General features: G+C 58.0%; 1 protein-coding gene across 8 annotated transcripts; it reads left to right on the top strand.

Moving 5' to 3' along the window:
* Positions 1–265: 265 nt before the first annotated feature.
* On the top strand, positions 266–27,437 carry DEAF1 (DEAF1 transcription factor). Of its 8 annotated transcripts, none has more exons than XM_078057569.1 (14): positions 266–778; positions 2,757–2,854; positions 4,652–4,781; positions 5,073–5,219; positions 5,792–5,931; positions 6,522–6,587; positions 10,835–10,961; positions 11,672–11,800; positions 11,990–12,089; positions 12,222–12,350; positions 13,687–13,934; positions 22,144–22,230; positions 24,087–24,167; positions 24,353–24,528. In XM_078057569.1, exons 1-14 carry the CDS (start codon positions 490–492, stop codon positions 24,511–24,513), a joined length of 1,932 nt encoding a protein of 643 aa, XP_077913695.1. In that variant the 5' UTR covers positions 266–489; the 3' UTR covers positions 24,514–24,528. The 8 variants fall into 8 exon arrangements, with proteins under 8 accessions (XP_077913695.1, XP_077913694.1, XP_077913699.1 ...); XM_078057568.1 differs by having other exon boundaries at positions 22,141–22,230; XM_078057573.1 differs by lacking the exons at positions 24,087–24,167; positions 24,353–24,528 and adding an exon at positions 25,834–27,437.
* Positions 27,438–27,974: the final 537 nt, after the last annotated feature.

The following is a 27,974-nucleotide window of genomic DNA, read 5'->3' as shown; positions in this document are numbered from 1 at the left end:
GGGGGCGGGCGGAGCCTGCGGCGAGAGGTTCTCTGGGCCCGGCCGCACTGCGTCGGAGATCGGCGAGATCCGGCCCCGCAGTCGGCGACCCTGTTGCGGGGGACGACGGGTGGCGCAGCCCTCTTAGGCTCTGAGTCGGGGTAGCGCAGAGCCGCTCGGAAGCCCTCGTGCCCCTTCGGGCCAATTCGGACCGACTCGGCTCCGCACTTCGGGCCGCTTCGGCCCTCCTCGGTTCCGGACTCTTGGCCGTCGGCAGGGCTCGACTAGGCCGCTTCGTGCCGGTTCGGCCCTTGTTCGGGCGGCCTCGGCTCGGCGGGGCGGGCGGCTTCGGGCAGGCTCGGCTCGGCTCGGCTCGGCTGGCAGCTTCGGGCGGCCTCGGCTCGCCTCGGCTCGGCTCGGGCGGCCCTGCTCGCGCGGCGCGCTTCGGGCTCCGTCCCGGCCTTCGGGCGGCCCCGGCCGGCGCCTTCGGGCGGGCTCGGCGGAGTCCGGATGGAGGACTCGGACTCGGCCGCCAAGCAGCTGGGCCTGGCCGAGGCGGCGGCGGTGGCGGCCGCGGCCGCTGTGGCGGCGGCGGCCGCGGCCGCGGCGGGAGGCGAGGCGGAGGAGCCGGTGCTCAGCAGGGACGAGGACTCGGAGGAGGACGGGGACTCGGAGGCAGAGCGCGAGACGCGGCGGGTGACGGCCGTGGCGGTGATGGCCGCCGAGCCCGGGCACATGGACATGGGCGCCGAGGCCCTGCCGGGCCCCGACGAGGCCGCGGCGGCCGCAGCCTTCGCAGGCAAGTGCCGCCCGCCCGCGGTTCCCGCGCACCTGCGGCGCACCTGTGCGCACCTGCCCCGCGCCCGGCCCGTGCACCTGTGCGCACCTGCCCCGCACGCCCTGCCTCCCACACACACCTGCCCTGCGCGCGCCCCGGCGACCAGCCTGCCTCTGCTCCCCCGAACACAGGCCTCCCGCATGCCTCGCACCTACCTCGTGTGCCCTGACATTCCTGCACGCCTGCCCATGTCACCAGCCTGGCCCTGCCCGGTGTGCACACTTCCCCGAACCTGCTTCCCAGGCCTCTTTAACCTTGTGCCTGCCCACGCCCGCGTGAAGCACTCTGCACTCCTTCCAGAACCTTCCCAGTACCTGCCTCTTGCCCTGCCTGTCCTCTTCTCTGTCTCTCCCTGGCGCTGGTGACCCTGGGGGCTGGGGGAATGAGGGGAGTGGGGATCGGACATGGATCCTGCCCCGGAGGAGCCTGAGGGTGGGTGTGTCTGGTCGCCTGGAATCCTGAGGGTTAGTTCAGGGGTGACCTGAGAGCCAGGGAGCAAGACTGCTCACCCAGCTTGGGAGGCCCTGTGACCTTTGGGAGCACAGGTCACCATCGTGCTTTGACTCCTCAGATTGCCTTCCTGGTCGGTCCCTGTCTGTCTCCCCAGACTGCCAACCCAAAGATGGTAGAGACTTTCCCAGGTGTTGTGCCCCGTCCTAACTGGGAGCTCCCCAGTGGCCCTGGAGGCCTCCGAGGACTCAGAGTTGTGCGTGGGACCCTGGCAGAGCGTCATCATGGCGTTGTCAGGCACTTTCCCCTAAGGAGCTCCCAGGTTTGGGGACTGGGCAGCAGCCTCCTTGGTCCTCGTGGTCCTGGTCACTCCAGGTGTTCATCCGGCCCTCAGGTGCAGGCCAGGTCCTCCTTGCCCCAGTGCTGCTGGTCGGTGGTCTGCCTGGGGTCCTCACGATTGAGGGAAGAAGGCTTTGTGGCTGTTAGAGCCTTTGTTCTTTTCGCCAAACTGGTTTAATGTTGGGATTTTGGACCATGAAGTTTTTCTTCAGTTTTTTGTGCTTTTTGCATAATGTTTTTTCTGGATGCAGAAAAGAAATGTGATACCATTCATCACAGCCTCAGAGAAATGAGTTGTTTTTCCTGCAAAATTTTATAGTTGTGCTTTTGCATACTTGAAAGCATTACAACTTTTCTGTTATAAGTTCCTGAGGTCAGGTAATTTCCAGGTGGAAGTAACTCAGCGGGACGTGTTGCCCTTCTGAGGCCACCTCCTCTGGGCAGACAGCTACTTGGCCGAGTCCAGTGTGTTCAGGCAGGGATCTCCTTGGCACTCCTGGGGTGTGGCCTAGGGGAGGATGCAGACGGGGGACAGGTGTTTCAGTGGAGTGTGGGGGGCGCTGGCTTCGTGGAATATGGAGGACTCTTTCAGCCAGTGTTTCTGGGGCACTTCCCGTGTGCCAGAGGCTGCCCCAGGCATGGGCCATTCTAGAGCGCTGTGTGACCCAGCCCTGGAGAGGGAAGGGAAAGCCTCTGCAGCGGGCAGTGAGCAGGAGAGGGGGAGGCGGGGAAGAGGACGATGAAGGGACCTGAGCCTGCCCTGTGCTGACCTGGAGAGGGGGGCCGGGAAGGGAGGGAACTGTGTGTCGGTGACACGGCGGGTGTCTGATCACAGGATGATCACAGGATGCGCGGAGCCTTGGTGTGTGGTTTTCTCCTAAAAGGGAGCAAGAAGCCCAGGGGCGGCTCAGTGGGAGCGTGGCGGGGCGGGTTTTCACTGCGAATGAAAAAGGCTCTAATGCCCGGAGAGCCTTTCCTCTCTCTTTTTCTAAGACCCAGATCACCTAGCCTGTGGTCTAGAAGTATTGAGTGAGCACTTAGTGTACAAACGTTGAGAGTCCCTTGGTTGGAAGTGCAGATAACTGATGGAGAGATGCGGTTTGGGGCCCAAGTGGGAGGGGGTATGCTGAATCAGGCTCCTGTGTTGCAGAGGTGACCACGGTGACCGTGGCCAACGTGGGCGCCTCCGCAGACAACGTCTTCACCACGTCCGTGGCGAATGCCGCCTCCCTCTCGGGACACGTTCTGGTAAGCTGCCCTACGAGCGCTTTTCCCCAGAACCCAGAGGGCATCTTCCCTAAGCCTGGCTGTCCCAGAGGCCTGCTCTGGGTTCCCTGGGTGCCCTGAGGGGCGTGGCTGTGCTCTGCCCTCAGGCTGTGCTCCTGTCTGCGGGTCCTGGCCAGATGACCGCACAATGGAGGACTCTCCTGGAGCTTTGCCACAGCTCTTAGTTACGGTTTCTCTCTAGCCTTGATCACACACCTGGGACACTATATCCCTGGAAGCAAAGTTACTGTCGTTGGCCTGGCAACAAACAGAAAACTCGCGCTCTTAATTATAATAGCAGACTACAGATTTCAGAAACTTGCTTTATTTCTTAGGGTGTCAGAATGCATATGAGCTGATAGCCAGGTGACAGCTTCATGCTTCCAACTGGTCTCTCCTTCCTAGCAGATTCTGGTTTGTCTTCTTTTCTAGAAAGGACTGGAGCCAGAGGGTCAGGGAGCTGGGGTGCAGCCTCCTGGGTTCAGTGCTGGCAGTGGGCTCTGAGGACAGGAAGACCTGCAGACTTAGTGTGATCCGGGTCTCAAATGTCTGGGTATTCTCGTTGGCCTTAATGAGGAAATAGTTTTGTGATTTTTTTTTTAATCTTTTTTTTTTTTTAAGATATTATTTATTTATCTGACAGAGAGAGACACAGCGAGAGAGGGAACACAAGCAGGGGGAGTGGGAGAGGGAGAAGCAGGCTTCCCACAGGGCAGGGAGCCCGACGCGGGACTCGATCCCAGGACCCTGGGACCATGACCTGAGCCGAAGGCAGACGCTTAACCATCTGAGCCACCCAGGCACCCCTAGTTTTGTGATTTGTAAATGAACACAGAACGTTCCCTTTTTCCAGTAGAGTTGCTTGTGTTCAGTGATTCAGACATGAGCGGTGTTGACACGCTTACTGAGGCAATGACTCTCCAGGTGTATGAGCCCAGGACCTGGGTGTATGTGCACGTGTGTGTGTGTGTGTGTGTGTGTGTGTGTGTATGCTTGTGGGGTGGAGGTCCCTAGACTCCACAATGAGCTGGTACTCCCTTCCCCAGGAGAGGTCTTTTCACTTTGTCTTCGTGGGTTCTATTCTCACCATGAAAGCATCAGAGCACCCCAGGATGTTGGTTTGAACAGGCCGCTTGGAGTGAGTGTCATCTACCCCAGGGCTGTCTGGGAAAAGCCTTGAGAGTTTGTTTGCCAGAGCCCCGTGAGGTGTGCGCCTAGGGCCAGCAGGGATGGGAGAGGGGCATCTGGCTCTCCCGGCAAGCAGGGCAGCTTGAAGGGTGAGGCCAGGCTGGCCCAGAGGAAGTAGGTGCTGTCATGGTAGCCCCTGGCCACCGTGGACAGGTGTGTGAGCAGCGTGGTTGGGGAGGTCCTGGTGTCTGGTGGCCATCGGTAGAGCTGTGCATGGGGCACGGGCATGAAAAGGGAATCCTGCCCCAGACCCCGGCGGTGACTGTGGACTTGTCTGTCAGAACCCTCCCTAGAAACCTGTGAACTTGCAGAGGCTGCTCAGGTAGACGTGAGGGTACTTCCTGTTTCCAGGGTGTATTTGTGGGACGTGGTTATTTTTTCCCTGTGGCAGGCGATTGTGAGCATTTGCTCAGGGCCTCCCAGAGCATTGTCTTTCTTGTTCTTGGCTCCGTGTTTAGGTGTTTTAGGGGCGTCTTTGAAAGAGGCCCCGGAATCCCGGTCGGTGCCCTTGTTGGTGATGGTGAGCAAGGATCAGGCGACAGGCCCTGCAGCTGTTGTCTGAGACGACTTAGGGGACGTTCTTTCTTCCAGTCTGGCAGGACGGCGCTGCAGATCGGGGACAGCCTGAACACCGAGAAGGCCACGCTGATTGTCGTGCACACGGACGGGAGCATCGTGGAGACGGCCGGGCTGAAGGGGCCAGCTGCTCCCCTTACTCCAGGTGCTGCCCGTTCCTGCCCCAGGCTTTCCGGAGCAGAACGCGTCCGAGCGCTCGCGGGGTTCACTCTGGAATTGGCTCATTTAGTTTTGTGGTAAACTTGGAATAGGAATATTATCGTCTGAGGAGAGAAAGTGGGCTTTTCCAGGCCGAGGAGGAGCTGCCCAGAGCGGAAGGGGACGGGGCTGCTGTGTTGGGGTGGTAGCCGTGAGAGTCCAGGAGGTGCTTGTATTTTTCCAGTTATGCTGGGAGTGTCCTGCGTCTCTTATTTTCAAAATGCTTCCTTTGCTCAAGGCCCTCAGTGTCCTCCAAGTCCTGCGGCTCCCGGCCAAGAAAGAGGTGGGACCAAATACAACTGGGACCCCTCCGTGTACGACAGCGAGCTGCCCGTGCGCTGCCGGAACATCAGTGGCACGCTGTTCAAGAGCCGGCTGGGCTCAGGTGAGGCGGGCGGGCCCCCGCTGCCGGGATGCACACACGCCCTGCCCCTGGCGGCTGCGCCGGGCCCGGGCCAAGTGAAGCAGGCTGGGCTCACGGCCCCTGGGCACTAGAGCTGAGGCCAGGACAGGTTTGGGGCGTGGTGGGGGCACATTGAGAAGACATAGTGATCCGTGGAGGAGGGAGAGTGCGGGGAGAGGCAGGCCTGGAATGCGCTCCCTACGTTCCCGGGTCAGCTTGGGGACCCGTAGCGATGGGGACCCACCCCCATTCTGGGAGTGGGGCAGATGTCACGAGCTCCACATGAGACCATGTTGGGCTTTTGGTGCCCGTGGCCGGTGAGCAGACAGATAAAGTAGGCAGGCGTGGCCTGCAAGTGTGATTTCGTGGTGGGGGCTGTCCATGGGAAAGGGTGAGATCACGCAGGCCCAGGCGGGGGCTCTGGTGTTTGTGGAGCACCTGGGGAGGAGCCAGGTAGGAGGTGGGGAAGGAGAGGAGGGGGACCTGGCCACTGTCAGCCAGCGGGGTGCTGTGGGCGGGCATGCCCTCACTGCTGGTCCCGTGTGTCCCTGTAGGCGGCCGGGGCCGGTGCATTAAGCAGGGGGAGAGCTGGTACAGCCCAACCGAGTTTGAAGCCATGGCAGGAAGAGCCAGCAGTAAGGACTGGAAGAGAAGCATCCGCTACGCGGGCAGGCCGCTGCAGTGCCTCATTCAGGTGCCTGTGTCTTAGCAGGAAGCTTGAAGATGCAGCATGAGTGGCTCCCCAGGCTTAGGCTGTGGGCCCCCCTGGCCGCTGTGCCCTGTGGCGGGGCCGCCGAACGCAGTCAGGCAGACGGGCTGTGGGTCCTGTGCCGCCTGGAGGTGTGGCCCTGGGCCAGGCACCAGCCTTGTTTTGCTGGTGTTTCACACAGGAGGACAGTGATGGTATTGTCAGGCGTGCATGAGGCGACACGGGAGCTCCGACTGAGGCGCGTGCCCCCTTCAAAAGCCTAACTTCCCTCTGCCTCAGTTTACTCATCGTACGAGAAGAGGGCTTCTAACTGCTCTTTGCAGTGTAGTGCTTTGGGTGTTGATCAAGAAATAACGTCCGTAGAATCTTTTCACCTCCTGGAGGGGAAGCTGTGGATCCTGCCACCGATAATGGCCTTGTACGGAAGTGTGGGGGAGAGATCAGTTTCTGGAAGCGACAGGGTTTGGACTGTGTGAGTGGCAGATCAGTGGCAGAGCTAGTTGCCCTCCTCTAGCGTCGATGGTTCACACGGAAGGCTGGCTTTCTCACGCACCATGGGACTCTCTGCATTTCAGGACGGGATCCTAAACCCTCATGCTGCATCTTGCACCTGTGCCGCGTGCTGTGACGACATGACCTTGGTGAGTGTCCAGGAAGTGACCAGTCGCCAGGCTCGCTCAGCGGCTCTGTGTACCCACAGAAGCGTCCCACCCTCAGCTCCCTGCTCGCGTGCCCTGTCCTGTCCTTCTGCCGTGCACGCAGCTCGAGGGCACCTGCAGCTTAGCTAGGGCTTGTTACCGGTTTCTCACTCAAATTCTGCTTTTCAGCTGTCACTCTCATGCCTCAGGTGACGCACGAGGCTGGCCCTGCACGCCGGTCACAGCACACGGAAGGGGGCCTGTCTGGACATTTTAACCCCAAGACCAGACACACACTTTCTTTTCATGGTTATAAGAAGTATATATGTGCTGTTTTATAGTCTACATTTTTAACGTTATTTCATAAGAATACTACACTGAAATTATTTATAAGGAGCTTTTAATATCTTTTGAAATATTTCTTTATCCTAAACCCTGAACAGTTTTGAAAAGAATAACTATTTTTCATTGACTTTAACGTATGTTGCCATACAGCTTTCAAAAACGTGAGACTGATTTGTAACGTGTGACTATCCCAGTATTCAACCTTCCTGAGCACTGAATTCTATTTAAAAATATTTTCAAATTTTAGAAGCTGCTTAATGAGATTTCCTGATTTTATTTTGACTACTCATCTGGTTAGTAATTAGAAGATATGAACATTTAATTTAATCATGTTCTCGGGTGGAAAAACTAAATATTCTTAAATTGTCTAGTTCATGTATAGACTAAATGTGATTCTAGTGGAATCAACAATGGGATATTTTTGTGAAAATTAAATGACTTTAAAATTCGCCTGGAGAAACTAGTAGTAAGATTCTCGGGGATCTTGTAGGGAGAAAAAGAGCAGTAAGAGGGAATTCATTCCATCTGGAAGTTTAGAGTATTTGAATTATTCGCAGTTACTCCAAAACACTAAAATACATGTAAATCTAACAGAACATGTACCGAATCCGTGTACAAAAAACTAGAAAGTGCTGTAGAGAGGAACTGGGGAAGACCTGGGACAGATGCGCCAAGCCCGTGGGGTGGAGGGCAGTGCAGAGAGCACCGGTTCTTCCCACAGTGTTCTGTAGGCTTCACGCGGTTCCTATCCAAATCCCAGCGGGTTCTGTGGAGCTTTAAACAAGCTGACTTTAAAATGTATACAGAAAGGCAAAGGAAATAGGACAACCAAAGCAATTTTGAGAAAATGACTAAAATTGGAGGAGTCCCAGCACATGCTGATTAAGCCCCGTTCCACGGCTGCTGTCATGAAGATGTACGGTGTCGGTGAAGCGAGAGGCTCCGTGTGTGCTCACGCGCGAGTTGCTAGCACCGCCGGACGGCCGTGGGCCTAGAGACGCACCTTGGCCTCAACCTGGCGCTTTATATACAAGTGACTTCAAAATGGATCACAGATCCAGGTTTATCCAAAACATAAAACTAACATTCGTGGAAGAAAACAGGGGAGAACTTCATGGCCTAGGGTTTCTCAGACGTGAAACCAAAGGCACAATCCATAAACTAAAACTTGGTGAATCGAACTTGCAAATTCTAACACTCTGGCTTCCACTGCAGGGACCTTAGTATGAAGAGCCCCGTGCACCTGCTCACTCCTGCTTCCCTCCAGCTCCCTGTGAAGGGAGCCCCACTCCCTCTCCCTTCAGCACCGGGACCGGCATGCCCAGCCCTGGCTCTGAGTGGCAGAAACTAAATTCTGGGCAAGTGTGACCGAGAGATCGGAGCTGCCTTCCTGCACCCAGCCTCTCTCAGTGGGCAGAGGCTCCACCCGGGAGTGGCAGGGTAGGAGAACTGTGCCTCAGCGTCCTCACCCTAGCTCGCTCCTAGTGTGGAGCTCCATGCCACGGGAGAAAGACCGAGACCAGAGCTCTGCCCCTGTCCAGAGCTCTGCCGCTAAAGCAGGGCTGCCGCTCAGACAGACATGAGGACCATTCCTGCCCCCGGCTCCGAAGCAGTGCTGTATGGATGTGAGCCCTGAAGGGGAGGCCGGCAGAGCCTGAGGGCAACAGGCCAAACCAGAGAACCAGGGAAAACCGCAGCTCACAAGAGTCCTGGGATAGGAACAGACCTCAAAGGTTTGTCTCGAAAACTCCCCATGAAGGAGCCCTAATGCAGTTGGGATCAGACAGTGGAGCAGTTATGCCCCGGGCACTGGTGGAGCAGGCTGCTGGAAGCAGGGCAGCATCCTTCCGTGGGACTCCGGCCGGTGGGACTCTGCGGGGTGGGACTCCGGCCGGTGGGACTCTGCCGGGTGAGACTGCAGGGTGGGACTCTCCTGGTGTGACTCTGGCCGGTGTGACTCCACTGGTGGGACTCTGCCCGGTGAGACTCTGCAGGGTGGCTCTGCAGGGTGGGACTCCCCTGGTGGGACTCCAGCCGGTGGGACTCTGCCCAGTGAGACTCTGCAGGGTGGGACTCCCCTGGTGGGACTCCAGCCGGTGGGACTCTGCCCAGTGAGACTCCACTGGTGGGACTCCGCCCAGTGAGACTCTGCAGGGTGGGACTCCCTGGGTGGGACTCCGCCCTGTGGGAGTCCGCCGGTGGGACTCTGCCCAGTGAGACTCCATTGGTGGGACTCCGCCCAGTGAGACTCTGCAGGGTGGGACTCCGGCCAGTGAGACTCCATTAGTGGGACTCTGCCCAGTGAGACTGCAGGGTGAGACTCCCCCGGTGGGACTCCGCCTGGTGGGACTCTGCAGAGTGGGACTGTGCCCAGTGAGACTCCATTGGTCGGACTCTGCCCGGTGAGACTCCGCAGGGTGGGACTCTGGCTGGTGAGATTCCATTGGTGGGACTCTGCAGGGTGGGACTCCGGCCGGTGAGACTCCATTGGTGGGACTCCGCCCAGTGAGACTCTGCAGGGTGGGACTCCGCCCAGTGAGACTCCATTAGTGGGACTTCGCCCAGTGAGACTCTGCAGGGTGGGGCTCCCCCCTGGTGGACTCCGCCCGGTGGGACTCCACCCAGTGAGACTCTGCCCGGTGGGACTCCGCCCGGTAGGACTCTGCAGGGTGGGACTCTGCAGGGTGGGACTCCGCCCAGTGAGACTCTGCCCGGTGGGACTCCGTCTGGTGGGACTCTGCCGCGGTGTAGCCAGGTCACTAAGCCCATGAGCGGCAGCAGGAAGCCCTGCAGAGAAGGAGTCAGTCTCAGTGTTGCTCAAGTACGTCACCTAAAATGTCCAGTTTTCAACAAAAAGGTGTAAGACACACAGATGGAAAGTGCGAGCCACACGGGAGAAAACGCACTGCAGACACGGCCGAGACGTCACTTGGACAGAGGCCTCCCGGTCCCCTGTCTATGTTCACGGAACCGTCTGAAGAATCCATGGATGATGTCTCAGTGGCTCAGGTGTCCACTGCAGAACACCACGGCCGGGCCAGAAGGGGCGGGGGGGTGGCCTTCGACCCCAGAAATTGGATTCTCACAGGCGAGACCCCCGGCGGCAGGCAGTGGTGCTGTGCCCTCATGCGGCAGAGGGAGCGAGCGCTCGGACCCCTCAAGTCAGGGCCCCCTGTGACCGCACTTACTGCAGAAACAGCCGCTGGGCATCCGGCCTCCACGTGTGCTCCGTGCGGAGTGGGAGGGAGGATGGCCGTGTTTCCGCAGACGGAGACTCCATAACGAGACAGGAATTAAAAAAAAAGAACCAAGTGGAAATTCTAAAACTGAAAAACAGTACACCCAAGTGAAAAACTGAGTGGAGGGGCCCGCAGCAGTGAGCCTGCGCCGGTTCCCGAGGGTCTCACGCCCCCCGAGCACGGTGACGGCCAGCAAGATGGCCCGGCCCTCAGGGTCTGCAGCTGTCAGTCCCCCCGCCCCGCCCAGATCTGCTCCGTGCTGGTCCCCGTCCCTTCTGTGGCTGCTGGTGTGTTGAGGTTTCCCCGTAGTTGGTGACCACAGGGCCTCCTCCTTTCTGGGGAATGTTCTCTTGTTTGGGGCAGGGGGCTCTCCTTTCTCCTTAACTCATTCCCCTTTGCTTTCTGTCTCCTTGCAGTTCCTGAAAATCCCATATGTTGATGATACTTTTTTTTGTGTTCAAACAGTGTTATTCACGTATTCTTTTAAAAAGTATCTTTTCTGTCATTGTGAGGAATTTGGGGCCTGAGGCGAGGTCAGTCTTTGCAGCTTCCCACCTTGGCGAGCCTCGCTGTGGCCCCGGCGCGGGAGGGAGACGAGCGGGCCGCTGCGTCAGCAGTGGAGTGTGGGGCAGCTCCGTCCTGCCCTCACTGTGCCTCTCCCCACAGAGCGGTCCGGTCAGGCTCTTCGTCCCCTACAAAAGGCGCAAGAAGGAGAACGAGCTGCCCACAACCCCCGTGAAGAAGGAGCCCCCCAAGAACATCACGCTGCTGCCCGCCACAGCGGCCACCGCCTGTGAGTTGAGTGGGACGGAGCGCGGCCCCTCCGACCTCCGGCCCCCGCGGCTTGCCTTGCTGTCCGCGTGGGGGACACCCTCGGGGGGCTCCCTCGTCTCCGTAGACCCCTTCGCGGGTGCCCACACATATTTTCTAACGAAATGAACCCGGAGCGGCTCCTCCTCCTCGGAGGGGGCGTCCGTGTGGGCACCTTCCCAGTGAAGGTTCTTGGGTTTTGGTCTTTGCAGCCTCGGGCACTTGCCCGGCGCGTGAAGGGCCCACCCCGTGGTCTCGCAGACGGGAGGGCGGAGGGAAGGTCTGTGTTTGAAGCTCGGACCGGGCAGCAGGGAGTCAGAGTGGGGCGAGGCGGTCCTGGGACAGCGCATCAGCGGTTAGCGCCTGTGCCGGGTGCCCGCCGAGGCGGCCTGGCAGTGCGGCAGGGCAGGGGGACTCGGGCGGCCCCAGGCGACGGGAGCACAAGGGCTGCGGGCTCACGCTTTTGGGTTTGTTTTCTGAGGAGGCCGTTCCTGCCTCTGTTGCCAGGTCGGATGTGAGCAGGGTGTTGCGGAGAGCCCGCCGCCCGTGCCTCAGCCCTGGGTCCCCTCCGAGGCGCTGAGGGTCCCTGGTCTCTTCCGGCCCTTGCAGAGGCACCTGGGGCACGTGCCGTGTCCAGGCTTCGGCCTGCGCTGTGGGAGAGCTGGGTGGTAAACAGCGCTTCTGCTTTTCCAGTCACCGTGACCCCCTCAGGACAGATCACTACCTCGGGCGCGCTGACCTTTGACCGGGCATCCACCGTGGAGGCTACCGCCGTCATTTCAGAGAGCCCGGCCCAGGGCGATGTCTTCGCGGGAGCCACGGGTGAGTTGTCCTCAGCACCCCGTGGGCGGGCGGCACCTATCACCTCTATTGACCTGGGGCGCGGTGGCGGCAGCCTGGAGCAGGGGCTTCAGATTGGTGGGCGCGGGAGGGCGCCGGGCAGGCCTGCAGGGGTGCGGGTCGATCGGTGTGACAGGAAGTGCTTCCGGTCCGCCGACTCCTGCTCTCCAGCAGCCACGCGCACAAGCCCCTGGGACCACGGTGCGCTGGTAGGTGCTCCAGGAGCCACGGCCAGAAGGTGGAGAGACGTGGCTGAGACTAACGTCGCCCGGTATGCCCCGGTTCCAGCATCTCTGCCATCCCGACTCACCCCGGGGGTGGTGCAGCTGCAGACGCTGGGAGATGTCGCATCTGCAGCCACAGCCGGGTCAGCAGGCTGTCTTGTCCCTTGTGTCCCCGACAGTACAAGAGGCGGGTGTGCAGCCCCCGTGCAGAGTCGGCCACCCGGAGCCCCACTACCCAGGCTACCAGGACAGCTGTCAGATCGCACCGTTTCCAGAAGCCGCGTTGCCAACATCTCATCCCAAAATAGGTTGGTTTGAGAGAGTTCCCGCACTTGCAGGCTGGTATCCTCAGCGTTGCTCATTAGGACAGAATTTCTAAGTGGAGTAGGTTTTGTTTGCGTTTGTCCTGTTGAGACGCTAGACTGGGGGCTGGCGAAGTCCGATGTGCTGCCCGTGTCTGTGAACGCGCTTCCACTGGAGCTCGGCCCACCCGGTCGTCCACGCACCGTGTGGCGGCAGACGGCCCACATGGAGGCCCACGCTACTGCCGGGACTTGGCAAAGGGAGGCCGTGCTCTTGGTCCATCTTGCCCGTGAGGGTGCGTGCTCCCTGTGTCCGGGCCGGCGTCTCCGGGGCTGGCACGGAGCACTCAGTGTCCGTGAAACGTGGAAGGACCAGTGTTGCCATCGCTCCCGCTCCAAGACCTAATGATGATGTGCCACGCGTGCATTTTGGTTCCATGTCTCACTTAACCACACACTGCTGTCTCAGTACGCTTTTTTTTCAAGGGAGCTTCATGATCCCAGCTGGCGGGTGGCTGTGTTTGTACATTTTAGCCTTTACAGACGATGCGGCAACACGGAAACTCATCCTAGCGCTGCAGACACGCAAACTTCTTGTTGGCGAGCACTTGCTTCATTATGCCCTCCCCCTGCCTCCCTGCCCACATCTCCCACGTGGGGCGCATCAGGGGCTTTTGTCCTGGAAGGCCGGGGTGCTCACTGCTCTGGGGGTGTCCCTGCCCACAGGCCCTCCCAGAGGACAGAGGTGGGACGCGCGTACACGGGTGTCCCGGCTCTGGCATGTGTGTTGAGGGTCCAGTTCCCATCCAAACCACAGGTTCCTCCCAGTTTCCTCCTTTCCATCTTTGTAATGTTGTCCTCCCTCCATGAGAAGCCTGACGCCTGTGACCCCTAATCAGGACCCCATGTGTGGCCACAGACGTCAGGGAGGACTCGACATGAGCAGAGACGGAGCCAGGGCGCCCTCATGCTTCCATCTCATGAGTTCACGCGGGGTACCCGGAGTCACTGCCTCAGGCTGTCCTCGTCCCACGCCATCTGATGCTTCATGGCCACCTGCGCAGGGCACACTTTGTCGTGGTCTCTGTCTGTGCATCTGGCTTCCGGCCCGTACGCACAGGGTTGGGTCTCCGCACGTGCTTGCAGGTGGCGGCGGCACGAGGGACGTTGAAGTGCGGCGCTGTGAATGTAGGAATGTCTCCCCACCTTCTAGCGTGTTAGGGGGAGGTCTTGTGGTATTTATGCCTGGGGTCACTTGCCCCCACACTTTCCAACATTTGATAAGTTTTAATGGAGGAAATTTAATGATTTCTTGTTTTATTTTGCTTTCCAACCGTTCTAGTGTTGACCTCTCTGCCGGCCCTGGCAGTCCCACCCTCCACCCCCACCAAAGCTGTGTCTCCCACGGTGGTCAACGGGCTGGAAATGTCAGAACCGCGGAGCTGGCTGTACCTGGAAGAGATGGTCAACTCCTTGCTCAATACGGCACAGCAGCTGAAGACGCTGTTCGAGCAAGCCAAGCAGGCCAGCTCCTACCGAGAAGCCGCCGCGGCCCAGGCCAGAGTCCAGGCGGAGACAGAGCGGAAAGAGGTAACGTCAGGCTGAGCAGAAAGCCCCGGTCTGTGGCTGCCCGACCCATGCCTTCTGCCGGCTCCGGAGCCCGCCGTGCGGTGTCTACCCCGGCTTACATTCCCCACCTTTCTGGAAGAGCAAGACTGGAGAATCGTTTACAAATTAAGCTTTTCTCATAGAATGTTGAACGCTCTTACTGCTCAGGTGTTTGTGCTCTTGTAAATAGGATTGGTTTATCTCAAAAGGGAAAAGATGTTCCACACCAGCCTGTGGACACTTGTTTTTGGACGCTCACCTGTCACGGACATTGCATATACTTTTTTTAGACTATTGGCATACGATGAAAATGTGTCTTGGGCCCTGTTGAGTTTGGAGAGGCCTCCTTTGGGCTGTCTTTGAGGCAGCTGGTGGGCAGATGTGCGTCTTCCCCGTTACCACCCCCTTTCCCATCCCAGCCCCTCCACCTGCATCTCGGTGCCCCACGGAGACCGCCTCCCTGGCCCCTTGAGTGCCATTGTGGGCATTTCCCTTCCAGCTTCCAGGGTGTTCTTCAGAAGTAGGATCCCAAGCGTGGTGTCAGGGTTCACAGAGCCTTGGGACAGAGCGCTTTCCCACGGCAGCTGGTCACTGCAGCACAGAGAAGGCTCAACCCCTTTGGCTTTTCTCCAGGGCCTTTACGTTGCCAAGGGCCAGTCTTCCCTCAACCGCGGGCACAGGTGGCCCAACCCCAACCTGCCGGAGCGGCTCCCCCTGGCGTGCACTTGCAGGGGCGGTCTGTGCGCAGTGGAGTGAGGTCCGAGGAGTGTGGAGCAGCTCTGCTAGTGGGCTTGGATGCACAGGGTTGGGGTGGAGGCTGGGAGCATGCCAGCCGTGTGGTTGTTTTGTTTTTTAAAATACTTTATTTATTTATTGGACAGAGAGAGTGAGAGAGAGCATACACAAGCCGGGAGAAGGGCAGAAGGACAGGGAGAAGCAGGCTTCCCGCTGAGCAGGGAGCCCGACATGGGGCTTAACCCCAGGACCCTGAGATCATGACCTGAGCCGAAGGCAGACGCTTAACAACTGAGCCACCCAGGCGCCCCAGGACTTTGATTTGTAAACAAAAGTCAGATTGATTTTTTTTTTACAAAATCTGTGTGTGAAAATTTCTGTTTGTTTATTTCTACTTTTTATAGATCAGAGGAAAGAAGAGCTTTTCAGGTTCTTAGTTTGTTTTTTTTTTTTTTTTTTGAAGACTTTATTTACTTATTTGTCAGAGAGAGAGTGAGAGAGAGCACGCATGAGCCCTGGGAGTGGCAGAGGGAGAAGCAGACTCCCCACTGAGCAGGGAGCCCGATGCGGGGCTCGATCCCAGGACCCTGGGATCATGACCTGAGCTGAAGGCAGACGCTTAACGACTGAGCCACCCAGGCGCCCCATGGGTTCATAATTTTTTAAATGATTCCTTAACGTATGATTTTTTTCCCAAGGAGGAAAAATGTTGGTTCTTCTGAAGAAGCAGATACGTTTAAAATAGTTTTTAAAAAACTATAATTTTAGGGTGCCTGGGTGGCTCAGTTGGTTAAGCGACTGCCTTCAGCTCAGGTCATGATCCTGGAGTCCCGGGATCGAGTCCCGCATCGGGCTCCCTGCTCAGCAGGAAGTCTGCTTCTCCTTCTGACCCTCCCCGCTCTCATGCTCTCTCTGTCTCTATCTCCTTCTCTCTCTCAAATAAATAAATAAAAAATCTAAAAAAATAAGAAACTAAAAAAAACTAAAAAAAACTATAATTTTAAATTAATACATAATCAATGAATTTTATAGAAAAGAGAAAAGCCCGAAAAAAAATCTTAAATCTCTTTACCCAAAGATAGTGACTGCTAGGTTCTCAAATGTTTGAGAATTTTCTAGATTTCTTAGCATCAGTGGTTTCAGACCGAATCCCGTTCCCGTCAGAGGCTCTGTAGTGATGCTCGGACACTTCCTGAGACTGCTTTCACGCGCCGGCGTGCGCTCTGCATGCGCGGAGCCTTCTGGTTAGCGCTGGGGGTGCTCTCGCGCCGCTGGGCCCTGCGCCTCCGCATTTCTTGGCGCTCGGTGTGCCTCGTGTATCCGGGGCCGCCACCATGCCCCCTTTCCTTCTGAAGCACAGTTGGAGTGCTTTCGATGTCTGTCGTCTCCAGCTCTTTGAAGATGCCACCCCTGCGTCCTGCAGCGGGATCCTTGATCTCTTACACAAACGGGTCTCCCTCCCTGGCTGCTTCCGGAACTTGTCTTTGTCTTTGGTGTTTGGCATGTGGCTGTGAACTGCCTACGCGTGCTGATGTGTTCAGAGCACTGGCATTTGTTTTTGTGAGGTGTGGTCAGACATGCAGAGGTGGGATGGTCATCGTGATGAAGACGTGAGCACTCCCAGCTCCCTAGAAACAGGAGGCACGCCGGACCAGACAGCCATGCGGGGAAGCACCTGGGTGGGTTGGGAGGCCGAGGGAGTGAGGGAGAGATGTGAGCAAGTGGCTTCTGTGGGAAGGAACGGACACGGCCGGGGGAGCAGGCTCAGGGTTGGTCAGTGGGTTCAGGGTTGTTGGGGCCTGACCCCGGCTCAGTTGGGCAGGGACACAGTGGTGTGAGCAAGCCCGTGGAGGAGGAGGTGGGGATGTGGGCTCTGGAGAAGAGGGCTCACTGTTGAAAGGCGCTCCTCCTGGCAAGAGGTTCAGTGTGTCCAGGAGCTGACTCAGCCGAGTTGGGGCAGACCCTCCCGTGTCCCCAGGGCCCCAGGGAGACCCTTCAAGGCAACAGTATATGGAAAGTAAAGAGGCCCGGTTAACATGTTAAGCTCAGGTCTTCATGTTGGTTTTGATTCAGTTTGGAAGATTTTCAGTCACTGTTTTTATAACTATTTTTGTAACTATTTTTAATGACCCGTTTCTCTGTGTGCTCCTTCCCGTCTGTTGAAGTCTTGGTATTGTCCTGCAGATGGTGAGGCTTCGGCCACCCGGGGGGTGTGAGGGGGTATCTCTCTGTGCTATGCATCTCCTCAGCAGCTCGATGATGCCTAGCTGCTTGACCACCAGCGTGTCTACGATAGACCCATGTCTCTGCAGGCCCTATGCCCATTCTTAAATAGGGTATTTGTGTTTGCTTAGAAAAAGTACTTTTAGGGGCACCTGGGTGGCTCAGTCAGTTAAGCATCTGACTCTTGATCTCAGCTCAGGTCTTGATCTCAGGGTCATGAGTTCAAGCCCTGTGTTCGGCTCCACGCTGGGCATGGAGCCTACTTAAAAAAAAAAAAAAAAAAGGGACTTTTAAAAAGTCAGTGTGATTGTAGAAGATTAAAGTTATGGTCGTTCCCTGGGGCTCGTCTTAAGGATGCAGGAGCTGCTCAGATGGCTGAATGGGTGTGGCTGGTATCTTTCCTGCAGAGTTAAAATGGATCTGGGGGATCATTTTAAAGGGTGAGGAGGGAATCTGAGCTGTGAAGAAAAGTTGTGGCATCCTCGCCCGGGTCCTGGGGCCCAGGCCACACACGGGGTAGCTGCCAGCTCCACGGCTGGTCCTTCCATCTGTCCAGCAACATCCTTCTGGGAAGGAGAGCATGTCTCTCCACAGCTGCCCAGGCAGTGTCTGGGGAATGAGAAGGAAGGAATGTCTGCGTTTTGCTAATTCAAATTGTACGCAGAAGCATAGACTGGAAAACAGACATTTGTGTTCTTACTTAGAATGGTCACTGAATTGTGGGCCCCCAGCCAAGGACCTGGTTGGCACCCCACCCTTGCTAGTTGGCACAGGACGGTTCTGTGCCACGGAGACCTAGTGTTTGGGGTCACCCTGTGCTCTGCGCACTCCCCCCTGGCTGGGGGTGCTGGGACCCCCTCCCTGTGAACACAGAGCTCCTGTCAGACCGGTTCGGGTGGCACCAGCCAGACAGAAATCTCAGCTTCATGCTGGCAAGGAAATGAGCAGAGGAAGTGTTCTAGTTTTAGATTTTTCATCCTAATTTTTTTTTTTTTTAAAGATTTTATTTATTTATTTGACAGAGAGAGAGCAAAGCAGAGGGAGTGGCAGGCAGAGGGAGAGGGAGAAGCAGGCTTCCCAACAAGCAAGGAGCCCTGACACGGTGCTCGATCACAGGACCCTGAGTTCATGACCTGAGCCGAAGGCAGATGTTTAACCGACTGAGCCACCCAGGCGTCCCTCATCACTAATTTATGTGGGCTTTTCTTTCACAGAGTAGAATTTGTAGGTGACGTAGATGTATTTCCTCCTCTTAGTAAGAATTCTCCAGTGACAAGTGGGACAGACGTGAAAGCACATGGAGACACAGCAGAGGTAGCTTCTGCCGCGCCAGGGGTCGCGGTAACGTTCAGGGGCGTAGAGCTTGGCGTGGGGGCCGCCGAGTGTTTTATTTCTCACATGTAAGAGCATTCGCGTTCTCGGGTCACACTCAAAGGATCCAGAAACCGAATTCCTGTTACGAAAAGTTCATGACACAGGGGCCGGTCTCTTGCCTGTGGCTGAATTAGTGAGGTCGCCACCCCACAAGGCAGGACTTTGGATTTTATTTGTAATTTTATGTATTTTTAAGAAAGAAATGGACACGAAATACCTTTACCCTTAAAATCCCGTCGGGTGGAAAAATGTTAAGCGATTTAATGGGAGGGCCACGTCTGGGCCTGCATCTTCCCCACTGAGCGCATCTGTCATCTGTCAGTGTCCTGCACCTGCGAAATCGGCTGGACCTGTGATGGGCGTGTCTGTCCTTTCTCTCGAGCCATAGACAGGACATGTCATTCTTTTTTTTTTTTAAAGAATTTATTTATTTGAGAGAGAGAGACACAGCGAGAGAGGGAACACTAGCAGGGGGAGTGGGAGAGGGAGAAGCAGGCTTCCCATGGAGTAGGGAGCCCGATGTGGGGCTCGATCCCAGGACCCTGGGATCATGACCTGAGCCGAAGGCAGGCGCTTAAGCACTGAGCCACCCAGGTGCCCCTGGACGTGCCATTCTTAGATAATTTTGTGGAGAGCTGAGCGCCCGATGGGGGAGGCCAGGTGGAGGCACCGCGCAGCCCGAACTCATGGAGCCCTGCCCTGTGGGTAGCCTGGTGACGTCACGTGTGCTCGCAGAGCCCAGTTCCACACACGGGGGATGACAGGTCTGACCTCTGTGGCCCTGTGATGGCCATGCCTGGACGCTGGGCTCTTGTGAAGTAAGGGGGCCTCGCATCTGCATGACCCCGTGGAGAGCCTGTTCTTGGGGACCTTATGGGGCCTGGAGGGGCTCAGAAGGGCGGGAAGGCCCCCACTCAAGCAGTGTGTGGATGGGGAGGCCCAGAGCACATGTCCCAGCCACAAGAGTGGCCCACGGTAGGGGGCAGAGTTCCGTGAGGTGGGAGGAGGGGCAGGCGGGGCTGTGGGCCATCTAGGCTTTACGTGGGGAGACCGCTAAGTGTCTCTTTGTTGTGGGACTTGCCATGACAGGAGTGTTTGACATGGGCCAGTGTGAAACAGATCTTCCTTCCCGGAGTTCCCACCCACAGAGAACACAAGTTTCCGTGCCATCACAAGGGGCCCTTCAGTGTGACTGCAACGTGGGAACACATTCAGGGTTGGAAAAACAAACACTGCTGGCTGTTTGGGAAGATCCTGGTAGAACCCCTCCCAAAGTATCTCCCCAGGAGTACTGGGGGGTCAGGGGACAAGACACAACCAGTGAAGGCCGCAGGAGTCAGGAAGAGGTGGGCTCCCTGAGTGAGAATGCAGCTGTTTGCAGCAGAGGGAGGGAAGGCCTAGGACTGCCTGCTTTGACATTTTATTTGAATTTAGCCCAGCTGAGGTGATTCAGATTTTTGCAGTTTTCATCATGAGTCATTTGCATTCGTGTAATTAGCTCAGCAGAGCTTAAACAAACAGGGCAGAAGAGTAGATGCCCTTCCCTGTCAAGGGCATAGTGTCCAGCAGACGCCAGCCTGTGGCCTCGTCCTGGGCCCATGGCCACGGGCTCCTGGCTGACACTTCTCCCCGGCCAGCATCGGCCGCTTCACCGTTCCTTAGCCTCGTCCTTGGTTTTAAGAGCTAAGCATAGCAAGGCACAGAAGTGCGCCAACGGAAGAGGGATACACGCGGGCAGTGGAGCCCAGACAGTCATCTGGGCTGGGGTTGAATCAGGGCGCCTGCAGGCTCGCAGGGTCAGGTCCCGGAGGGGCCTCTTCCAGGCTGCAGGCTCCCACATTCTCACCTTGTGCTCACATTGGGGCACAGAGTGCTCTCTGGTGTCTTCAGGGCACCAGTCCCTCAGGGGCCCCACCCTAAGGACCTGATCTAACCCCAAAGGGCCCCAATACCCAAAGGGTTAGCATAGGCTTTTGGGGGGCAGGTCATAGGCAGTATGTAGGCTCAGAGGTTTCTCCATAAAAATGACTTTCCCCTTTGCACACGGAGTTACTGTGCTAGTACAGCCTGGGGAGGGGGTGAGTCCCGTCCCCCTCCTGGGGGGCACAGGGAGGGTGGGTGCAGAATCCTGGTGTATTTTTGGAATTCTTCTGCACCAGAGATTTGTTTTCTATCCATTTGTTTGTTCATATTGGGAGGAGCTCATTTACATGTGTTTTGTACTCTGGGTTGTACCCTAGACCTGTGATCCTTATTTTGCTCACATTTTTGCACCTCTGCCCATTGGGAGCTCTTGCTTGGCTCCTGGGTCCCTTTGGCATCCTCCCCTCCGTGTGCATTCTGGCGCTAGACGCCCCCCAGACCTAGCTGGGCGTCTCCTGCCCCAGCCCTGGAATCAGCCTTTCCTCCAGGAGCCCTGGTTCCTTCACTGGAGGACGGTCTGGGGAACCAAGTTCCGGGGGCCGTCGTAGCTTCTGGGTCCGTGAGCGGACAGACGGAGCCGTGTACTCACAACCACATGTACAGAGCGTGCTCGGTGTTTCTGTACGTGTTCGTCTGTCTCTGTACCTGAAGCTGAGGTGTCGGACTCAAGTGCCAGCCACAATGTGATTTCTGGTTAAAAAATAATTTTCCCACAGTGTGCTTTGGGAAGGCTGAGGAGCTGAGAGCACTCACGAGTGCTAGAGAAGCCGTCCCCTTTCCATCTGTTCACTGTGACATTTTGATTCAGTTCAGTCTCCTACCGACACTGCTAGGCGCTTGGAGTGCACACCTGGAAGGTCCAGATGAGCGCGTGCTCTCTTGTTGGCAGGGACAGACGTCCCGCGAGAGGACTGGAGCCCCCCTGCCTTCTCCCGCATGCAGCCTCTCCCGAGGGCAGTGAGGCAGGCCCCCCGGGTGTGCACTCCGTGAGCACAGGCACCCTCCCACGGAGCCTCTTCTCTTCGAGGGCCCCACACCCAGCCGCACCTCTGCTTCCACTCAGGGTGCCGTGAACCCTGGGAAGCCTTTGCTTTCCCTGAAGAAATTTCTGTATGAGGTTATAGACTGTCTCTTCTTTCTTTCCTTTATGTATTTTGCCTTATAAAGTAGAGGCAGGGGGCAAACTAAATGAGCACCTCGGATTCCAGCTAACGCTCATATTTCTGGAAGTGAGCGAGTACACATTGCGGGCGGTTTTATGAGTGGAAAGACGTTACACGTGGTAAATATAACGTCTTGTGAGGAAGGAAGCTGAAGTTCAGAACAAACTCTGCAAGAGGCTAGCTGTGGTCTGCTCACCCACGCAGAGTGGGGGCTCCGTGTGTAAAGAGGCGCGTCTGACTTTCGTGGGTGCCGCTCACCCCGACCCACTGACCTGCGCGCACAGGCCCTGGCCTGCCGTCAGTGACGTTGGGACGTTCTCGTGCTCTCTGGCCTGCACAGACCCGGTGCCCCGGCCTGGGCCAGAGAGTTGGCAGGAGAGCCCACGGCTGCAGGGCACCCGCACTGGCCACACCACTACGACCGCCCGTGGACAGGTCACTTACCTGTGTGAAGTCCTCAGTTGGCTCAGAGGAAAAGCTCCAGGCGCGCGGGAAATGTTATCAGTGCCGGAGAACTCGATCGCTCCTGGGTTGGGCTTCCCTGCTTACTTGGCACGAATGAAATTCCTCGGACTTTGGAAAAGGCCCCACGTTGCCGTGTCTGTATCTCTCGCGGGCGAGGAGTGCAGACCGTCTTAGGTAGAGAGAGGCTGGCTGTGGGGGTGATGGGAAGGTGCGTCTGGGCGTCACCGGGGGTGGGGACACGTGTCACAGGGCTGACTGGCGGGAGGCGTCCCCACGACACTGACCGGCCTGTGTCCTTCTTGCAGCAGTCCTGTGTCAACTGCGGCCGGGAGGCCCTGAGCGAGTGCACCGGCTGCCACAAAGTGAACTACTGCTCGACCTTCTGCCAGCGCAAGGTGCGTCCCCCGCCGCCCCGCCCCTGCGGCCCGCCCCGCCCCCTGCGGCCCCGCCCCGCCCCTGCGGCCCCGCCCCCTGCGGTCCGCCCCGCCCCCTGCGCCCTCTGCCGCCCCGCCCACTCCTCGCTCCGAGAGGCTGCACCGGCTCCTTCCTAAGGCCCAGCCCGCCTGCCCCCGCCACAGCCGCAGTCTGTTCGCCCGGGCGGCGGCCTCCTCCCCGGGTCCGCAGGCTCCACAAAAGTCCCGAAGAAGCCACCCGAGGGGTTCCCCGCCCCGAGGCCGTCACAGCGCGCGCTCCCAGCCCGGGCACTCGGAGCCGGGGGGCCCTGCCCCTGTCTCTGCGTCCGGGGCTCGCCCGCACTCCTAGCGTCGCGGTCGCAGGGTCGGGTGTCCCTGCCCTTCCCGCGCGGACTCAGAGCGGCCCCCGGGGTCATTCTGTCTGCGGGGGGCTTGGCTCAGCACGGGGAAGAGGGCCGCGTGCACGGACATGCCGCCTTCCCGCGGCGCAGTGCACGTGTGCGTGCTGAGCACCGGCCCCGCTCTGATTCTGTAGCGGGTGTAGCCGGTGCCGCGCGGCGGTGGGTGGGGTCTGCAGGTGCCCGAGGGCTTCGTGGGGAGGCGGCGGGCGGGGGTGGGTGGGGTCTGCAGGTGCCCAGGGCTTCGTGGGGAGGCGGCGGGCGGGGGTGGGTGGGGTCTGCAGGTGCCCAGGGCTTCGTGGGGAGGCGGCGGGCGGGGGTGGGTGGGGTCTGCAGGTGCCCAGGGCTTCGTGGGGAGGCGGCGGGCGGGGGTGGGTGGGGTCTGCAGGTGCCCAGGGCTTCGTGGGGAGGCGGCAGCGCGGGAGGAAGGCGCGAGTTCTCACACCCGCCGACCCCCGGAGAGCTGCCACCACCCGGGACAGTGTTTCCGTGCATTTTGCCCCCAAGGGCTTGGTGGCCTGTAGCTGCGTCTGGGGGGCACCACCTGCCTTCCAGGTTCTCTCTTGGCCCCTGGCCCGTCTGTCCGTCCGCTGCTAGGGCTTTGGGAGACGGGACCAGCAGTCTGCGTTTCCCTGAGTGCTGTCAGCAGGCTTCTGTGCTGAGGAAAAGGGCACCAGGTTGTCTGTGGGTACTTCGGGCAGCGGCCTGTGCCCAGGGCTGAGCAGGAGCCCAGACGGGCGGGGGCCGGGAGGGGGCGCGGCTCCGGGTGGGAGCCCGCACAGGAGGATCCGTGGGTTTCTGTCTCAATGGAATCCTTTTAGGTCAGATTTTGTCTGAATGTGAACTGGAGTCTTGGGACCTCTGTGAACTGGGAGGTTAGATTTGAGGTATGATCTTGTTGACAGAGATTCTCCTTTTCCATGGATTGTGTTAACTGTGTCCTGTGTCGTGTTGATAAAAACATGCTCTGCTTTTATTTATGTAAATTGATATAAAATTAATTTCGAAAACCGTACTTCTCATGTTGGACCCAAAATGAACTCTGGACAGGATGTGAGGGAGGAGACCGAAGCCTGAGCCCTTCCTAGTCTGGCATAAATGCTGATCTCAGGACCTGCAGTCCAGCCGGAAGGCCCCCTCTAATTCTCTGTGCCCCCAAAAGCAGGTGGAAGGGGGTTGGTGCTGCCGGGTGGACCGGGGTGGGACCGTTGTGGATTTTAGCCCTCAGACTGCGTCCTTCCTGCACCCCACATGCGGGGTGCACCTTCACGGAGATGTAACAGCCACACCACAGCATTTGCCCGTTTTCAGGGCACAATTCAGGGGTTTTTCAAAATGTACATCATACTTGTGCAAACAGCACAATTCCGTTTTAGAACTGCCCATCACCCCAGAAAGACGCCTTGGCCCCCCACAAATCTACTTGCCTTCTGTGGGCAGCTCAGTACCTGGAGTCCTGTGCTGTGTGGTCTCGGCATCTGGCTTCTCGGCTCCGTGTTTCCCCAGCTCATTCATTGCAAGGTGCGTGCGTCACTGCTTCGCTCCTTTTGCTTCCCTGTTCCTGAGCTGACGGCACGAGTCGTTGCAGGTTTGGGCGTGCTCTAGTGCATCTTCTCGGGTGGTCATGTTTCCATATGTCTAGCTGGATACGGTGGTGCGGGCTTGCTGGGTCGTCTATAAATTTGTGTTTAATTTTGCTGAGACAGATCCCAACTACTTTCCCAAGCACCTGCGCATTTTCCCTTCCCGCACTTGGGGCGGTGCAGCGGACCGCGGCTGTCCAGGCCCTCGCCCGGCGGCGCCCCAGCGCGTGTTAATCCGCACTCTGCTAGTGACCAGTGATACTGAGGATCCTCTCCCATGTTAGTGGGCGGCCGTGCATCCTCTCCCGGGCGGGCTCGGTGGGCGGCCGTGCGTCCTCTCCCGCACTCGGTGGACGGGTGTGCATCTTTTTGGGGGAAATGTCTGTTCAAATATTTTGTCCAGGTGTGACTTGGGTGGTTTCTCTTGCTGAGCATGGAGGGCTCTGTGTACATGCTGGACACGGGTCCTTCATCGGATTCGTGACTCCAAACATTTCCTCCCAGCCTGTGACTTGTCCGTTTACTTTCTCATTAGTGCTGTTTGCAGGGCAAACGTTTTTAACAGAGATCACATTGTGGGTGTTGGGTCTCAGAACTTTTGCCAGTCTCCTGTTTTCTCTTAAAACGCTTATGATTCCCGCTGTCCCGTTTGCCGCCATGACCCCTGTTGAGTTAACTGTCATGTGGGGTATGAGATGCTGTGGACCTGAAGCCAGCCTGTGAGGGTTCACATACTGTGTAGATTTACAAAGTTTATTGTAGGTAATTTCAAGTTAAACTTTCATTTTTTTGATATAATGATTTCAAATGTTACTATTTTATTGTAAAAATAGGGCACACTTATTGTAGAAAATTTGGAAAACATAGGACAGCACAAAGATAATCAGCTGGAGTTCTGCCATCCTGGAACCCATCCGTTAGTGTTTGGGTGTGTTTGTTTCCACGGAGTGTGTGTTTATATTCATTCATGTCAAATCAAATGCTGATCTCCTGTCCAGGGGTTACTCTGTTTTGACTAACACAGCCCTCGTTGGCCCTGGCTGCCCACCCTCCTGCAGATCTCCGGTCCGGGCTGAGAGGCAGCTCCACAGCCCTGGACACGGGCTCCAGCCTCGCTGGAGCTCAGCTCCGTTTCCACCTGCAAACAGGCTGATAGCAGCATCTGTCCCCTAATGGGGGATGGGGAGGAGCCGGCATCTCGCCCAACGCACCCACCCTGTCCCCAGTCTTCCCGTGAGCCACAGCCACCAAACCCTTCTGTGGACAAGTGGCTGGCTCCAGTTTTTTTTACCTTTGGGATTGCAAGTTATATTGTGGGCAACAACATCAGATATAAATATTTCCTTGCATAGACGATATTTCTTTTGTGCGTATCTCTGAAAGGCAGGAGGGGTCAGAATGTAGACATGCTTCCGGGTCTTGGTGTGTTTAAGGCTCGTCCTGGTGGTTTGCCATGTGAGCTGGTCCCTTAAACGTGAGGGTGGGCAAGTGTGGGCTGAGAGCAGAGACGGCCAGAGGGTTGGGCGTCCCCTGCCCCAGGCCCTGCTCCCCACTGCACAGTGAGGTGGCCCCTCGTGGTAACGTGGGGTGTGCTCTCCTTTCAGGACTGGAAGGACCACCAGCATCTGTGCGGTCAGTCGGCAGCTGTCACTGTCCAGGCGGATGAAGTCCACGTCACTGACAGTGTGATGGAGAAAGTCACCGTGTGAGGGTCCCCGGGTCCCCCCTCCACGGTGCTGCGGGGCTGCCGCGGGTCGGGCACTTTGGGGGACGTTGAGGAGAAGGTGAAAACACTTGCTGGTCAAGTTGTTAACAGACTTTAAGTGACCTGCGCCCTTGGAAATGAGCTCCTGCCACCCAGAAGCCCTGAGGGAGGTCGAGGCAGCAGCTGGTGGACGCAGGCCCCGGGCCCTTGGCGCCTTCTCACGGTGCTCTTTTTTATCCCCTGGCTCGTGAGCATCCGGTCTTACCCACGGGTGTGACGTGTGCAGTAACACACGTGTACATAACATGTGTCTGTCAATAAAGTTGACTTCCCTGCCCCACCGGGACGGGTGACTCCAGCTCCCCAGATGCCCAGGAGGTGGGTGGGCCTCAGTTTTGTTTCTCCTGACCGTGCGGTTTGGAGTTCGCAACGCCCAAGCGTGCAGACCCGCAGAGGGGCAGCGGCGAGGCGGGCCCGTAGCCTTCTCCCTGTGGCCGCTGGTGGACGAGCCGCGGCAGAGGCCCGAGCGCGGGGCGACACTGCCCCAGGCACCAGTCTCTGAAGTGACACGGCCCTGAACTTGCTCAGTTTCCTTCCTCTCCTCTCCAGCACAAGGTTATACCCCGAGAACGCTGACCGCTCAGAGCTGAGGCCAGCCTTGCGTCCCCCGCCTGCACTGAGGGGCAGAGGGCAGAGAGGGTGAGACAGGGGCCAGCGCCTGGGGTACTCATCGCCAGTGCATTTGGGTGTCAGGCTTGGCTGGCCTGGAAACAGGACCTGCCTTCCCTGCTGACCAAGAGTGGTACCTGAGGAACAGTCACCTACGTTCTGGAAGCTTCTGTGGGTTTCCAGAAATGCCCCTGTGGCCCTGGAACCCTTGGCCTGCCGTCACCCTGTTTTCTTCGCACTCCTGAGGCTCGGAGGCTCCACTGCGCAGGGGCAGAGGTGAAGACCCGCCCCAGATGGAACGACGGGCTGTGTGCGGTGGCGGGCCAGCCCAGCCACCAGGCGCCAAGACCCTTCTACAGACATCACTTGATCCTGATGCTCGCCTCAAAGTGCCGTTTCTGTGAGCTGTGCACGTTCACACCTCCGTGGGTGTGGAAGAATACCCCCAGCCCTGCACCCTCCCTGATTCCTACTTCCAGAAAGTTCTTCCAAGTCTGGAGCACCCTGGAGACTTGGCTTTTGGGACGCTGGCTCTAGAACGAGCTGAGGGGGCGGCCAGAGTTGTGATAGGAAGGGGGCGTGAGCATGGGGGTCACAGGGGTGCTGCTCTGGCTCCTAGGGGCGGCTGCTTCCCCCTTGGGCTGCGTCCCTGGGTCAGGGAGGGCCGGGCCCTAGGTTCAGGGACAGACCCCCAGCCGGCAGCTCTCAGGGAGCCCAGCAGGGGCCCTGCTCCCCAGAAACCCGCTCTGCCTCTGTGCTCCTTGAGCTCTGCGGACTAAGCTGCTTTATTTGGGTTTTCTTTTACTGAATCTAACAAGTACCTGAGTCCCTGCATTTCGTCTTCTTGCCTCTGCCACCACCTCTCAGGGGGACGAATTCCGAGAAGTCTGGGCGCATGCCCGGGGCAGAGGCCATGGTGAGCATGGTGGGCTGTGACCCTGGCCCCATGATGCACCGTCCCCCACTGGGCACCCTCATAGCGCACCTTGAGTGGGTTTCTCTGCTGCTGCAGCAGAACGTGGCGGGAAGGGGGCACTTCTCAGCTCTTGGCTGTGTCCCTGCTTCCCTGCTTCTCTGGGGTGGGGGGAGCACATCAGCCTCAGCCGAAGGGATCTGCACCCAAACCTGAAAATGCTCAAAAAGCAAGTGCCAGTCCCCCTGCAAGGAGAGTTCCACTCCCCACCCCCACCCCCCCGTTGGACCGGCTCCATCCTGGGGTGGGGGCAGCTTACTCTCCCCCTCCTCTTTGAGACAGAACCCTCATGGGGCACCTGGCTGGCTCAGTCGTTAAGCATCCGACTCTTGATCTCAGGGTCATGAGTTCAGGCCCCATACTGGGCTCCACACTGAGCATGGAGCCTACGTAAAATA

This window comes from Halichoerus grypus, chromosome 11 (assembly GCF_964656455.1).
Source record: "Halichoerus grypus chromosome 11, mHalGry1.hap1.1, whole genome shotgun sequence".
NCBI classification, from domain to species: domain Eukaryota; kingdom Metazoa; phylum Chordata; class Mammalia; order Carnivora; family Phocidae; genus Halichoerus; species Halichoerus grypus.
Note: the sequence above shows the minus strand (reverse complement) of the source record. Positions and strands in the feature narration are given on the sequence as shown.

What these genes read in the sequence shown, in the direction of transcription:
- DEAF1 (XM_078057568.1), top strand. Translation starts at nt 490, where the DNA reads ATGGAGGACTCGGACTCGGCCGCCAAGCAGCTGGGCCTGGCCGAGGCG. An exon ending in CAAGAGCCGGCTGGGCTCAG is followed by an intron (nt 5,220 to 5,791) that starts GTGAGGCGGGCG and finishes GTGTCCCTGTAG; the next exon opens with GCGGCCGGGGCCGGTGCATT. An exon ending in CGCTGCAGTGCCTCATTCAG is followed by an intron (nt 5,932 to 6,521) that starts GTGCCTGTGTCT and finishes TCTGCATTTCAG; the next exon opens with GACGGGATCCTAAACCCTCA.